General features: G+C 40.2%; 1 protein-coding gene across 1 annotated transcript; it reads left to right on the forward strand.

Moving 5' to 3' along the window:
* Positions 1-312: 312 nt before the first annotated feature.
* Positions 313-8,229, forward strand: lins1 (lines homolog 1). The gene is made up of 7 exons (XM_017699500.2): positions 313-412; positions 1,150-1,482; positions 2,502-2,591; positions 4,888-5,029; positions 5,814-6,389; positions 6,988-7,174; positions 7,313-8,229. Exons 2-7 carry the CDS (start codon positions 1,189-1,191, stop codon positions 7,956-7,958), a joined length of 1,935 nt encoding a protein of 644 aa, XP_017554989.1. The 5' UTR covers positions 313-412; positions 1,150-1,188; the 3' UTR covers positions 7,959-8,229.
* Positions 8,230-16,409: the final 8,180 nt, after the last annotated feature.

Below are 16,409 nucleotides of genomic sequence, written 5' to 3' on the forward strand. Positions count from 1 at the left end.
TCATTCATTGCGGACTCGCTCGCGGGCGCCCTCTGGTGTTCCGCAGTCCTGTTTTTTGATATAACGGGAGAAAAAGGAAGAAACCAGGCGCCCCTTAAACCGCCTCTGGTTCTTTAGCGGTCAAGCCGTCTTTCCGATAAAAGCGAGACCGCATTAGTGCTGGTAGACTGGCCGATTTAAACTTGCAGCGTTCTTACTAGTACGCACTAGATAGTGTACGTGTGTGTAGGGCACATGTGCACCAATGGGAACGGACCCACCGTCCTGCTGCCGCAAACAAATGGTTGTTTTACGACTGTTTTCTCCACCCAAAGACTCATAAATGCGCTTCAAAGAAGAGCTGAGATGTGGAGCCAAAACACAGAAAGAAGTGGATTAAAATGTTCCGAGCACCGGACGGGAGGTCACTAAAGTGAGTGTTGTCCACTCGTGTTGCGAAGTCTATGCGGCTGAAGTTGGGTTCATGTTCAAACTTTCCGTTCCACCTTAAATAGTGCAGCGGTTTACGTTCTGTCAGGGGTCAGTGTACGTAACTGCAGCACCATTTAAGGTGGAACGGAAAGTTCCAATAGAAAGTTTTGTGGGTGGTTGTCAAACTACATTTAATCACTAAGGCTGAGCTTTTAAAATGCTGTTTTCATCCAATTTGAAATATGTGTCGTGGATTGTTCTGGTAATGACTAAATAGTGCTGTGTTTGTAATAATTGGTTTTCAGGGGTTCAATACAGGGCCATTTCATGCTTATATGGTTCTACAGATTGAGGGAGAATGTGTTTGACATGGTTCTATAAGGAACCTTTTTGAAAGTGATTTTACATAGCACCAAAAGGGCTCTTCTGACCTTGTAACAGTAGCAGAATCCTTTTTCATGCTATGTAAAACCATTTTCAAAAAAGGTTCTGCATGGAACCATGCAGAACACATCCTCCCTCATCTGTAGAACGTTCCACCTTGCGAAGAAACATTTAGGCACGAAACGGTTCAATATTCTAAACGGAGCCATTGTCTTTACTAAAGAACCCTTGAAGAACCATTTTTAAGGAGCACCTTAAATTTTGAGTAGGAGATCTGATGTTTCGTTTAAAAAGTCTTGTAAATAGATTACAGACGAATGATAATTGGACAACTGCCTTTTTGTCTTTTGTTAGTGACCAGCTTCAACTTGGCCTGCAGATGAGGAGCTGGACATGGATGACCTTAATTCTGATTTGCAGGCCTTGTTCACAGTTTTCCAGGCTGAAGACGTTCCTGGAGTAACTAGTGAGGAACTAGTAAGGAAAATTTCATCAGCCATAAGCCGTTTAACAGAGTCTCCACACAGTGCTGGCAGTAAAGATGCGGACTCAACCTGCCTGTGTCTCACTCTCATTGGAAAAATAATCGCTGGGGCGTTTTCCGAACGTTTGCCGCAGGATGTCAGGATGCTTTACGAAGATGTAACGAAGAGACTCTTTGGACCTGCTGATCTGATGTTGGAACTTGTGAGTAGTTTATGTCCAGGAGCTTTTGGTTTCCTCTTATGACTTCAAAAGTCAGCCTGAAATCAAAGTTGACCTTGTTGACCTTGTCTATGATGTCCCTGGTCATATTAAAGGGCCCATATCCTATATATATTATTTTTAAAAGTTTTTTTCACATTTGCATATGTTTATATAATAATATATAATATATAATAATTAGATTATTATATATTATAGTCATAATTAATTTTCACATGACTGTTTTTTTATCCTCTCTTTATCTCTCTTATTAGAATTAAATGGCTGAGATGCCCAAAATTTTATTACACACTCTTTTGACCTAAGAATAGCTCAACCAGTTTGCCTTGAAGTCCATGCAGTTACTGAATAATAAGCCTTACTATGTAATAAGCCTTTTTAAAGGGTTAAACCGGCTGTTTTAGTGACTGTGCCTTTAAGACTGATATATGCGAACAACCTCTGGTTTGATTGGCTGCCCTGTGTTGTGCCTCATTTGAAAAGCAGTCCAGGCTGATACACTTCCTATAATTTCGATGTGAATTGGTGGAGCTAAACTGCTGTACAGTGAATATGTATTCAGAAATATTCAAATGCATGCGGTTTTTGTGACATCACAAAAATAACGACTTTACAATATGCTCGAGCTGAGTTTCCAAGTTTGCTCTGTGTGGATTGGAGGGTGAACGGTTTAACGTTGTTTAATGTTTACATACAACATTAAAATGTTTTATTTCAAAAAAGTGGAAAGTTCAGTTTTCTGTGACATGGGCCCTTTAATCCGTCGTACCATGTCATAGTTCAAAGACAAAACGTTTCTTGTTTGCACCTTAATCTTCCCTCAAATTGAATAACTTTCGCTGTCTCTAAAATGTCTTGATGATGTCACTGTGCATCGGTGAGCGAGTTAAAATAATATTATCAATAGCATCTTGTTGTACCCCCCCCATCCCCCCACTCGTTGTGTTCCCGTTGTGTTATTAGTCTCATAATTCTCTGATGTCTTTAACTCTGTCATGCAGGTTCCTCTGTTAAACTCCCAGGACCGGTTATTGTCCCATTTGACTGCAAAGTGTGTGTCGTCCTTTGTCGTTTATGACCTCTGTACACATGTAAGTATTAATTAGTGTGAAACTGACGAATAACTGATGAAGGTGTATCACTTTCTGAAACACCACTTTTGCTGGAGGGACATTCCAGCCAAAATGAAAAATACAACCATCACTACATACACTGTGTGGACAAAAATATGGGGACACATCTCTTATTTATTGGATTCAGGTGTTTCATTCAGTCCCACTGCCACGTGTTTAAAATCAAGCACCTAGCCATGCAGTCTGCCTTTATAAACATTTGTGAAAGAAGGGGTCGTTCTAAAGAGCTCAGTGAATTCCAGCGTTGTGCTGTAATGCGATGCCATCATCGTCACCAAGTCTGTTTGCAAAATTTCTTCCCTCCTAGATATTCCACAATAAACTGTGAGTGGTGTTATTGAAAAGTGGAAGGGTTTAGGAACGACGGCTACTCTGCCTTGAATTGACAGACCACGTGAAGTTACAGAGCAGGTCGCTGACTGCTGAGGAGCATAGTGCATAAAAGTCTCCAGCAGTCTGATGACTTAATACCTGCAGATTTCAAAGCTCTTCTGGCATCAATATCATTACAAAAACCATGCGCTGGGATCTTCATGGTATGGGTTTCCATGGCTGAGCAGCTGCATGTCTGCGAGTCTTACGTCAGATGGAGTGGTGTAAAGTACAGTGCCACTGGACTCTGGAGTATTCTGTGGACTGATGAATCAGGCTTCTCTATCTGGCAGTCTGATGGACGAGTCTGGATTTGGTGAATGCCAGTAGAACGTTACCTGCCTGACTGCAGTGTGCCAACTGAAAAGTTTGATGGAGGAGGGATGATGCTATGTGGTTGTTTTCCAGGGGTTGGTCTAGACCCCTTAGTTCCAGTGAAGGGAAATCTCAGTGCGTCAGCAAACCAAGATATTTTGGACAATTGTGCACTTTCAACTATATGTCAACAGTTTGGGGAAGAACTTTTTCTGTTCCAACATGACTGAGCCCCAGAGCACAAAGCAAGGTCCATAAAGGCATGGCTGGGTGAGTTTGGTGTGGAAGAACTAGTCTGGCCCTCACAGCGTCCTGACCTCAACCCCATCAAACACCTTTGGGGTGAACTAGAACGGAGATTGTGAGCCAGACGCTCTCGTCCGACATCAGTGTCTCACCTCACAAATGCTCTTCTGGATGAATGGGCAAAAATTCCAACAGACACTCCCCATAGTCTTGTAGAAAGCTTCCCAGAAGATTGGAAGCTGTTACAGCTGCAAAGGGGGAGCAACTCCATATTAGTGCATATGGATTTAGAATGGGATATCATAAAAGCTCCTGTAGGTGTCCCAGTGCTTTTGTCCATCTAGTGTATGGTGTAAACATGTTTGCTCTTGTCCTACTGTGGAGCCACAGTTCTCTCAGCAGGGATGTTTTCTGGTTTAAAAATTAGGACAGCACTTCTCTGATGATGGGTCTTTTTTAAAGTTCTTGTCTCTTTAGCTGGTGAATGCAAAGTGAAGCCAGATGGTCAACATAACTGCTAAACAACTGAATATCTTATTGCAGCTGTGTAACTGCAGTCTTTAAAGCATCGTTACAATGGAGAGAATGGACAGAAATGACCCATCAGATGAGGAAGACAACAAGCTAGTAAGCTGCCTGGATGTCTAGACGCTTTGTCTCAGTGTGACTTTGTGCCTAAAGGGCAGAAAACCTGTCTTGGGTGTCAGTTTTGTGCTGAATGAAGATAAAGTCACTGTTTTCTTTATGATTTTGTTCCACGCCTGGCGTAAGAGTTACACGAATGCTGGCGCGGTTGTATTTATTAGGCTAACAGTCAGAATTAGTTGATGTTACAGAGATTCCCAAATGTTGTATGATGTTTTTGTGCAATGCGTGCTGGGTATTGTAGTGTGAGAACACTGAAAACATGAAGACAATATAAAATTGTGAAACTGATGAGGATGGGGTTGTCATGATGCACTACAGAATACTGAAACATACAAATTACATACGAGGCTGTGAACGGTAAGGTGTCGTCACATAAAATGTGGCTTCTGCAAAAGTTATGGCACCTTTTGTACCGTATCCAGTAAAAAGATTAAAAAAAATTTTTTTTTTTCCAAATTTGCTGGCAAAACTCATCATATTGAAGTGTGTTCTCTGCAGAGGATGCTTTAACTTATATTCAGTTGAAACGTATGATTTGGGCCAACAGTGTCACTGAATGCTGCAAATGACCACAGTACATCAGTATGTTGACTGTAAGCTAATGTAAAGACTTAATCGAAATCTTTACCAATAGATGCACGCCTGTATAAAAATGTGCTTTTCTTTATTGCAGGGTAACATAAACCATGTTTGGATGTCCACCTGTGCTGAAACTTTTCAGAGATCTGTTCCTGATTGTATGCTGGACACATGCCTGTGGTCACTAACAGAAGTGATTAAAGGAGTGCTGAGAGGAGATTGTGCCAACAAACAAGGTTTTAAAGATTCTCTTAGAAATACACCCAAACTTAAAGGGGTTTAGTAGTTTTACGCTGCTTGTTTCCTGGGGCTCTTAATTGACACTTTTACATACCCTATGAAGTCGACTGTTATTGATGTATGTACATTTGATTTACAATCAAATTTATTTATATAGCACTTTTTACAATGGATGTTGTCACAAAGCAGCTTCTCAGAATTCCAGAAAAGACAGAGTTTTAACAAGAATGTAAACATCAGTGTAGGCTGGGCAGCTAGTCCAAGGTAGATGGTGGTAGCTGGGGCGTGGGCAGCTGGTCTGAAGTGGGTGGCAGGAGGGCTCGACAGTCAGTCGTCCTTCAGTGTCCGGCCGGACGCGTGGGCGGTCGTATACTCAGAAAAAAGGCAGGGAGGGGGAATTAGTTTTATTCTGTCTGTTTGTATGTAAATACCACGTTGTTATGTATATGTAATGAAATAATTACAAAATTACTCACGTAGTTGCAACATAATTGTATTTACGTCGTATTTACATTTTGTATAACAGGTTTGAGTCATTGCTTCTGACTTCTGACAAACATAAAAACAAATACAGCAAATTTAAATCATAAAATATCAACGACAAAAAAAAAAGGAAAGACTAGAGTCTGCAGTTTCCCCGCAAAACGCTGCTTATTTCAGTGAGCTAAGAGTCTGAAATAGTTCATATAAAATAACAGGCTTGTAAGGGATTCTGTGTGTATGTATCTTATGTGCTTTGTAACCACATGGTAAAAGAAAACGCTCTGTTTTTCTCTGCAGAGACTTTGCAGAAACTTATCGCTAGTTTCGAAACAGCTCTCGGTTCCTTGTATTCAAAACTCCTCATTCAAGACAAATCTGAACAAACACAGGCAGCCAAGAATGATGTGGACACCATCTTTTCTACGTTCATGGACCTTCTGGAAGCTCTTGCTGCTGTGAGGCTCAGGAGCGGCGTCTGCTCCTCTGTTCAGAGATTGATGTTCCTGCACACCTCTGCTCTCCTCCATCTGATGGACTCCAGGTTGAAGTACTTTGTAAAGAAGCGAGTGTTGCTTTTACTGAAGCGGACAGTGGTCCAAAGGCCAGGAGAGGACTGGACTTTAGGTGGTCAGTCCGTGATCCAGGGCGATGAGTTGTGGGCCGGTGACATGCTTGCGCTGGCTGATTCAGTGCTGCAGGAGGTGGCGGCTGGTTGGCTTAGGCAGGTATGCGTTAAACCTCAGCCGAGTTTCTTTGGTGGGAACAGGGAGACGTTTCCAGCCAATGAGGGGAAAGACATGGTGGTGCTGAGGGCCACGAGTCTCATTCTGATCAAGAGTCTGGAGACCAAAACAAAGCATGCCGGTACTGAAGGTAATTTGTTCATGCAAGTGTTAAAAAAAAAGTATAATAGCTACACGAGATGTGAGTGTGTTTATTTACGGCACGTCATTGTGTATAAATAATATGCATTCAATTATATGAAATACTGAAAAATTGTTGTGTTTACTTGTTGTTTACTTGTTGCTGTTTTGGTGGGAAGTTAAATAAATGAAGGGTGGTCTCTGACTTTGGCACAGTACTGAGAGCAGAATAAATAAATAAATAATAAATAAACTCTATTTATTAATAGTGCTAATCATGTAATAATATAATGTACATGATGTAATACATAGTAATAAATAAATTATTGTTATAAGTAATGTAACTAATACAGTCATATAATTTGTGTAATATAAAAATATGAACTCTTGGTTTTTACTTTGTTTATACTTTCGTGTAACATACATTGCGTATAAACTCATAATCATCTGATATTCAGAAATGCTGTTTGTAGATATTTGAGTCAGAGTGTGAGCTATGAATGCAGTCAAGTTAACCCAGTAGGCCTATATGTAATCTCTTGTTTACACCAGGAGATGGCAGCCTTTCATCTTTAAATAACAGGTTCTGTCTTGTTTTACTCTTTCAGGAGCTGACCATGTCGTTAATGTCCAGCAGTATATGCTGGAGCTGCTGACCTTCCTGCAGGAGCATGTGGGTCAGTTTAAAGGAGAAACTCACAGGTGCTCATGGATCTTACTGGTGTTCGGTGAACAGGACGACGACATGATGGAGTCGGCCAAAGCTTTGACCACCTTATATTTATATCAGAGAAGGTAGTTTATTAGTTTACTATCAAATTATTATAACATCTTAATAAATGTCTTATTTATGAGCGTCTTTGGCATAAAAAATGGGGAAAATGTGCACGCTTTACTTTGTAGTGTTCTTGATTTTTCCTCTTCTCTCCTCAGTTTGAGTTCCTTGGCCCCTGAGGCGTGTAGCTGGGGGTTTAACCCTCACTGTCACTTTATACTGCTGCTCCAGAGTCTCTCCTTTGACCACACTGTTCTCCTGGACTTCCTCATTTCTGCTGAAACCTGTTTCTTGGAGTACTGTGTTCTCTACCTGAAGCTTTTGCGAGACAACTGGCAGGACTTCTGTAATTCCTGTAGTTGTATTGAAGACTCTGTGAGAGTGAGAACCACTCAGGCTCTCCCATCTGCCCCCAACACTCCTTCCGAGGGAACATCAGGAACCTCTCACCCTCAGATTGCTCCACAGTCTAGAACTTCTGAGAAAGACTCCACAGTCTGCTCTCTTCCGCGACTAGTGGATTATGGGAGCTCAGAGGAGTCTGAGGAGGAAGTAGGGAGTGTCTCGGATCTCCAGACAAAGAGGAGCGATGAGGAACTGGCAGACACCTGCAGTAGGACGGTAGTTGATTTAGAGGAGAAAGTGAAAATAGACTTCAGTAACTCTGTAGCCAGTAAGGTTATGATGTGCCTCACTGAGTTAAGGACTGTTATCACCAAACTTCACAGCAGAGGCCTTTTCCCCTACAATCCTACCTCACTTCTCAAATTGCTGATGGCTATTGAGGCTAAGTGTCATTCATAAAGCCCAACCGCAAACCAACTGATTGATTTAAAGGGGAATGCCACCAATTAAAAATCATAATAATTCATTTACAGAGGTGTAAACAAACACTGGGTTGTAGAGAAATGTACAGACTCATATTTCTTTACAGTGGAGGTGATCATCTTACATCTTATGTCTTTTGAGTTTGAGTTTGAGACTCATTTCAAAGCCTCTCCTCAAGGAAGCCCAGTATTATATGTAATTAAAAAGCAGCTCCTGGTTTGACCAATCAGTGCTTCAGTAAATTGTGCTCATGATGTAATATATATATATATATATATATATATATATATATGTGTGTGTGTGTGTGTGTGTGTGTGTGTGTGTGTGTGAGGGGGAAATGTGTGTATTTGTGTGTGTAGATGAACAACACCTCCTTAGGTATGTATCTTATGTCTTTTGAGTTTTTATATGTAATGTTGACGACGATAAAATTGTGTTAAATCTGAAACAGTACGTTTTTTTTTCGGGGACGAATTTGCCTTAGAACACCCTGCATGAACCCCACCACCATGAATAGAATTGAAAAATATGTTTTAGTCCAATATCTTTAAACAAAAATCATGAAATAATGTCTCAGTGTTTTTATAACCATTACTTGTAATAAACTTTATGGTGGGTACCATTTAAAGATGTATGTGTAATGTTGATCATCTGAAAATAAATGTGCATTAAAAAAATGAGTGAGTTTACATGCGCTTAGTAATTCAATCCTATTTGGATTTCTGCACTTATTCAGATGGTCGTGTAAACAGCACATTCAGACTTCTTAGATCAGAGTAAAGTCTAGAAATCTGATTAAGAGAGCTGAATTTTAGCTCAGTAATCAGGTTTCTCAGTGCATGTACACTCACCGGCCACTTTATTAGGCACTGTTTAATTGCTTGTTAACACAAATAGCTAATCAGCCAATCACACGGCCGCAACTCAGTGCATTTAGGCATGTAGAGGTGGTCAGGACAACCTGCTGAAGTGCAGGCCGAGCATCAGAACGGGGAAGAAAGGGGATTTAAGGGACTTTGAACGTGGCGTGGTTGTTGGTGCCAGACGGGCTGGTCTGAGTATTTCAGAAACTGCAGATCTACTGGGATTTTCACGCACAACCATCTCTAGGGTTTACAGAGAACGGTCAGAAAAAGAGGAAATATCCAGCGAGCGGTCAGTTGTGTGGACGAAAATGCCTTGTTGATGTGAGAGGTCAGAGGAGAATGGGCAGACTGGTTCCAGATGATAGAAAGGCAGCAGGAACTCAAATAACCAACCAAAATCTCTGAGGAACATTTCCAACACCTTGATGAAAGTCTGCCATGAAGAATTAAAGCATTTCTGAAGGCAAAAGGGGGTCCAAACTTTTACTAACAAATAAAGTGGATAGCTTTACCTAATAAAGTGGCCGGTGAGTGTAAACTCTTACTCTGATTTCTTTCAGATTTCTCAGTCTGCGCATGTGTGAAAACAGATGGTGGTACCGGAAAATAAGCAAGCAGTGTTTAACAAGCAACGATGAGACGCCAACAAAACACTTTTGGAGCGACGCTGAAACCAAATACGTGCTTGACGAAATTAACTCGTCTTCTAGATGAAGGTAAAGTGGCGCAATATATATATATTTTAAATTCACTGCATGAAGTTTGAGTTTTCCGTTATCTTTACGTCGTTTCTTCTTCAGTGAGTTTATTGGCCAGTTTCAAAGCAGAAATCTGATTACTGCCTGACTCATAGACTCGGAGTTTCACCGTTATCTGATTACTCAAGTGCACGTAAATGCATTGATTAGATTACTGAGAAAAACTGATTTCCTGACTATTAACTGCTTATAACTGCACTCAATGTCTCAGACATATTCATAGCCATTCCTTGTAAAAAAAAACAAAAAAAACATTAAATTATGTAGCTCAAGTTTCTTACATGTTCTAACATGTAATTGTGCAGATATTTTGAAAAATCAGTGGATTTCCCCTTTAATCACTTACAATTACTGTGAAACAAACTTTCGAATATTTGCCACTGAAACCGAATGAGCACCCTGCTATATTTATATACACTGCTGGAGATTCTCATACACTCACATCATTTTAATGAGACGCCTTGGCCTGTTTGAATTGTGTTCCTTAGTGGTGTAACTCGTGTAGTAATAATTGTCTTATTTCAAATCTTAACACTGCTTGTTAATTCAGCTCGCACAAACATGTACAACTCACATGCCTTAAATAAGGAGATGGAAAATGCAAGACAACTTTTAAAAGACTAACCTAAGACTAGATGCTCATTTAGAACAGTGATTGTGTGTTGGATTTGCTTGAAAGTGGACTTTGATCGTCATTATCAATAGTAAATGTTATCATTAGTAAGTTATTATATACACTAGACTTCAGGTCTGTGCTGAATTAGCTGTTTCTGCACTTTGCTGAGATGTTCCAACTAGATAATCAGCTCTGAATGGTTATAACAACAATGACAGAATCGTGTGTTCGCTAAATTCTGGGAAAACGAGGTGATTGTAAGCGAAATAGTGTGACTGGATGGAATTTGCTGTGGGACTAATCATTTGCATTATTTACTCAGAGCTCATCTCCTGCTTCTGCTTTTAGGCAGTTAAGGCTTTGGAGTTGGTTAAAGCTGCCACACTTTCTTTAGTTTGAGGCCTTGTTTTCTTTATGTACTTAACTTTGCACCAGCGTGTCCTTTAGCTGGAAACTGGAAAGCTTTCAAGTGTCTCGCATTGGTACAATTGTGTGTTATTTCTCATATATTGGATGATCTTCATTAAATTGCTTCATCTATTTTACCGCTGCAAGACTTTTTACAAGTGGGACTAAGCCTGGGATGCTCTTAATCAACGTTTAAAGGGCCCATATCATGGAAAACTGAATTTCCCTCCTTTTTTAAATAAAGGAGTTTGATGTAACGTGTAAAATTTGTAAAGGTTTTAAAACATCGCATTTACGCACTAAGGAGTGTTTCAAATCCGAGTGCTTTTCTTGAATGAGGGCAGCCAGTCAGAACAAATCTCATTCATCTAACATCAGTCTTGAAGACACAGTAACTGAAACAGGCTGATTAATTCCAAGGGATGAAGAAAGGTTGGAATTGTGACCGTTATGGCCATTTTTGGCACTTAAAACCACACAAATGTTAAAAAGGGGACCTTAGGGGTGAAAATAGTCTTCCAGTAAAATGTAGGATACAGGCCCTTTAAGTACCACCATTAAGTAAGCAGTCAATTCAGTTCACCTTCATATGCAAACAAGATGCAAAATCAGTTTAAACCTCTAAATATGATATACTAACAGAACAATATGACCAGTCAGAAACAGTGCAAATCACAGATTGTAGCAGCAGTAAAATCTGAGCCTGACATTTCTGTGCTTTGAACTCTGTGAACATCATTAGGCTGAATTAGGTTAATCATTAATGTCCTGTGATCTGGTCGGCTCAGCATGGCCTGACTCCGCACCCAAACCCTCCTAATGAACTCATTACATGTAGTAATATTCATGTTTAATCACACCCAGAAGCATAAAACACAACTGAAGTTCAGTGAACTCAAAATCTAAAAGTGAACCAAGTTTCTTTAGGTTAAAACACTGGATCATTTTTACAGTGAGGGCGAGACACCAGCACCAGTTTGAATGGGAATTCCACAGAGTGTTCCAAATTTCTGCATGAATCAGTCGTTAAATTGTAAATAATTCAGTGTTTAGGTGTGAAATGCTTCATTCTATATGTATTTTTCTTTAAATCCCGCCACAACCCCCCCCCTCTTTGGAGGACTAATTTTTCTTTTACTGGTATAGCAAATTTATTTTAGTATATGCTGCTATCGTGAAGAGGGAGGACAACAAATTGCAAACATACAAGCAAACAAAAATTACAAGGGAGAATAAAGGAGGAGAAAATGGTCGAAATTGGGAGGGGAAAAAAAACAAAACAAAAAAACCCCCCAAAAATAATAATAAATAAAAGAAACATACAAAACATGTAAAATAACAACAAAATAAAAAAGAAAAAAAGGAAAAGAGAAAAAATATATATATTTGTACCCCCTGAGAATATGAATTGAGCTTTAGCTATTTGTTATACCTCCAATATAAATTTAGTTGTGTGTGTGTGTGTGTGTGTGTGAGTGAGACCTGGAGCATTCGGGTAGAGGCACCATAGGTCGGTCTAAAAGTGTTGACCATGTTTTTTCGTATTCATGAGATTTGTCTTTGAGAGGTGCTGAGATTTTTCCCGTTGCTATGTGTTCTATTAGAAGGTTTTTCCATTGATTGATTTTGATCTTTTTCCTTGTCTTCCAGTTTGTCAGGATAGTCTGGTTAGCGCCACCAAGAGAGTTCTGTTCCTTGTTTAGATGCACGGATGATGTGTCACCTAACAGGCAGAGTGATGGGGAGATGGGCTGTTTTAACAATGGGGTTAGGGAAATTCTACCTCCGCATTTAACCCATCCTTGAAGTGAAACACCACATACACACTAGTGAACACACACACTAGGGGGCAGTGAGCACGTTTGCCCGGAGCGGTGGGCAGCCCTATCCACGGTGCCCGGGGAGCAGTTGGGGGTTAGGTGTCTTGCTCAAGGACACCTCAGTCATGGACTGTCGGCCCTGGGGATCGAACCGGCAACCTTCCGGTCACAGGGCCAGTTCCCTAACCTCCAGCCTACGACTGAACTGCCCCATAATAGTTGATTTATAACAAGTTGCCAGACGTTCTTGACTGGTGTGCAATACCACAAAGCATGTATGTAACTGTCAGGAGTGTTTAGTGAACAGTGTCTACAGATTTCAGAGTCTGTTATTCCTATTTTACAGAGCCTTTGCCCAGTGTAGTGTACTCTGTGAATGACCTTATATTGTATGAGGAGGAGGTTAGTATTGTTAGTCATGCTAGATGTGTTTTCCAGAATGTTTGTCCAGAGGTCGGTAGAGGGAATAACCAAGAGATCGTCTTCGCACTTTTTCTTTGGTACATAAATTGTTTGGTCTAACTCAGATAGGAATTTATACATTTTAGATAGTATTTTTTGAGGAGGAGATGTTTAGGAATTCTGAAATTAGTGGACTTAGTTCTAGCATATCTTTTTTATTTCTAATTTTTGAGTTTAATATGGATCTAAGTTGATGATATTCCAGAAACTGGTTACTCTCAATGCTGTGTACCTGGGTTAGATGTCAAATGGTTAGAGTTTTTATTCTGTATAATGTGATGTAAGTGTGTAATACCTTTGACTTTCCATTTGTGTAAAGTTGTTGTGTTTTTGGTGGCAGGAAGGTCGGGGGTTGTGCCATATGCGTGAGTGTTTGGAGGGTGAAATTATAGCGTCAGTGATCTTGTGTAGTTTCCACCAAGCTGTCAGTGTTGATACCATCACTGGATTTTGGAAGCAGGAGTGGTGTTTGAGTGTTGTACTGATGAACGGTAAGTCTGAGAGTTGTATTTCATTACTTGAAGCTTGTTCTGCTGCTTTCCATAATTCATCTGTTTGATTAGGTTTTATCCATTTTATTATGTGTTGTAATTGATTTGCTAGGAAATATTGTTGGAAATTGGGGCCTTCGAGGCCTCCCTGAGTTCTGTAATGTAACTAATTTGATCCTGGGTGGTTTATTTTTCCAGTAAAATTTGGAGATAATGGAGTCTAAAGTTTTGAACCAGGTAGAGTGAGGCTGAACTAGGATCATTGAGAAGAATAGTTTACTTTTGGTAATATGATTATTTTGATTATAGATATTCTGCCAATAAGGGATAGTGGGAAGTTCATCCAGCATTTGAGGTCATTGTTTATAGTTGAGAGTAATGGGTTAAAATTGAGTTTAGGCAACTCTGACAGCTGGGTGGGAGGGAATTTTGATGCCCAGATATGTGACGTATTGGGTGCTCAATGGGATAGGAAGAGACTGTGCTGCTCTATCTAATAAGATCATGTTGATTGGTAGTATAGTAGACTTAGTCCAGTTAATAGAGTAATTGGAGATTTTGGAGTATTTTTCATTTGTATGGTTTGAGGAATTGATGTGGGCTGATTCTGTAAAAATATAAACTGATTTTGTGTTCTACAGTTTGGGTTTGGATACCTTTTATGTTTATGTTTTGTCGTATAGCTTCTGCCAATGGTTCTATAAAAATTGAGAATAGGAGGGGTGAGAGAGGGCATCCTTGCCTAGTACCTCTGTGCAGTGTGAAATTTGGTGATATTAGTCCATTAGTATTGACTGTGGCCTTGGGTGCAGTGTAAAGAATTTTTATCCAGTTAATAAATGATTCTCCGAACCCTATTTTGTCTGCATCTAATATGACTATTGTGGTTTCTGATTTGTGAGACGATGTGTGATGTATCAGGTTAAGTAGTCTGCGCATGTTAGTGGTTGAATGTCTTCCTTTGATGAAGCCAGTCTGATCGGGATGTGTAAGTGATGGGCTACCTGTTTCTAATCTAGTTGCCAAGGTCTTGCTTATAATATGTATGTTTGTGTTAATGAGTGATAATGGACGGTAGCTGGAGGGTAGGGTGGAGTCTTTGTTAGGTTTGAGATGAAGTGAAATTATAGCGGTGTTCATTTCAGATGGTAAAATATTGTTATGCTTTATTTCAGCAGTCATTCTATTGAATAGTGGGGCGAGTATTCTCCGGAAGTCCATCCATCCATCCATCCATCCATTTTCTAAGCCGCTTCTCCGTCAGGGTCGCGGGGGGGTGCTGGAGCCTATCCCAGCAGTCTTCGGGCGGAAGGCAGGATACACCCTGGACAGGTCGCCAGTCCAACGCAGGGCAGACAGACAGACACAAACAGTCACTCACACACTCCGTTCTCCGGAAGTGTTTATAAAATTCAGCGGGAAAGCCGTCAGGACCAGGTGCTTTATTATTCGACATGTGGTGAAGGGCATTATAAAGTTCTTCTGACATTATTGGATTTTCCAGTATTTGTGTTTGTTCTTTGGTCAGTCTTGGGAGGTTTGTGTTCTCAAGATAAGTGTAAATGTCTTCTGTTTCTGGATCGTGTTCTTGTGAGTATAGATTTGTATAAAAATTGTCTGAATACTCGATTGATCTCTTCTGGTGTTTGCATAGTATTTCCTGTCTCATCTTTAATTACTGGTATTGTTATTTCTTCTTTATGTTTTACTAGATTTGCCAGGAGTTTTTCCAGATTTGTTGCTGTGTTCAAAATTTTTGTGTCTTAATTGTTGTATTAGGAATTGAGTCTTCTCATTTATGAGTTTGTTGTATTGTGTGTTACATTTTCTTAGCTCATTTTCAGTTTTATCTGTGGGGTTGTTCAACATCTTATTTGATCATTTTGTTGCAGATTAGATTTGTTTTCTATATCTTTTTCTTAAAGGAGGAGTGGGATATTATCTATCTATCTATCTATCTATCTATCTATCTATCTATATATATATATATATATATATATATATATATATATACACACACATACATACACCACCACAGGCTCCGTGTATCTCTGCTGTCACTGAAGAGATGGGCTATCCTACTAGAGTACTGCCTCTTTGCCTTTCTGATGCTGTGGGACAGGTTACAGATTGGTCCTAGCTGCCCTCTGGCCCACCTCGTCTCCTAGCCTTCAGTAGCCTGTAGACCTCCCCTGTCATCATGGCTTCTGATTGTTGTAGGTCGCCACTTGTTTAAACACATTCCAGCCTGTGATGTTAAAAACAGTCTTGAAGTGTCTCTGAAGACCCTTCTGGCCACACTCGTACCTGCTTCTGGACTGGTTTGGTGACTTTAACCAGTGGTCTGTACGCTGGCTTTAGCATAACAGTGATCAGACACCCCTACCTGGTCAGTCCACCTTGTAGATGTAAAGTCAGAGACGATAGCTCATCTACTTCTGCACAGTTTGTGATGGTCATCTAGTGACCATCACATCTAGTCCTTCATCAGTGGTCGCAGGACACTGCCCACAGGAAGCTGTTGGCTGGATATTTTTGGTTGGTGGACTATTCTCAGTCCAGCAGTGACACTGAGATGGTTAAAAACTCCAGCTGCACTGCTGTGTCTGATCCACTCAGACCAGCACAACACACACTAACACACTACCACCACATCAGTGTTACTACAGAGCTGAGAATGATCCACCACCCAAATAGATAGATAGATAGATAGAAAGACAGACAGACAGACAGACAGACAGACAGACAGATAGATAGATAGATAGATGCTTGCTGAGCATTTTTAGGTATTTGGTTTTATGTTTCTTTTTTTGAATTTACCTTTTTTTAAACATTCATTATTAATGATTTATGAATAATTATGGATATGGAGCTGTTGCTGTGCAAGTTAGCGCCGGATCCGTTCCAGAGACAGCTGCTTATATCAAGATCTGCACCAATTCAGGGTCAGATGTAATGCTGTTCTTTGCTCATCTGGGCTGGTTTTTATCTGTTTTGGCGAAACCT

The sequence above is a fragment of the Pygocentrus nattereri genome, chromosome 15 (genome assembly GCF_015220715.1).
Source record: "Pygocentrus nattereri isolate fPygNat1 chromosome 15, fPygNat1.pri, whole genome shotgun sequence".
Taxonomy (NCBI): Eukaryota; Metazoa; Chordata; class Actinopteri; order Characiformes; family Serrasalmidae; genus Pygocentrus; species Pygocentrus nattereri.

Excerpts from the sequence above, each read along its gene's own strand:
- lins1 (XM_017699500.2), top strand. The coding sequence starts at position 1,189 with ATGGATGACCTTAATTCTGATTTGCAGGCCTTGTTCACAGTTTTCCAG. Across the intron at positions 1,483-2,501 it reads CTGATCTGATGTTGGAACTT|GTTCCTCTGTTAAACTCCCA; the intron begins GTGAGTAGTTTA and ends TCTGTCATGCAG. Across the intron at positions 7,175-7,312 it reads TTATATTTATATCAGAGAAG|TTTGAGTTCCTTGGCCCCTG; the intron begins GTAGTTTATTAG and ends TTCTCTCCTCAG.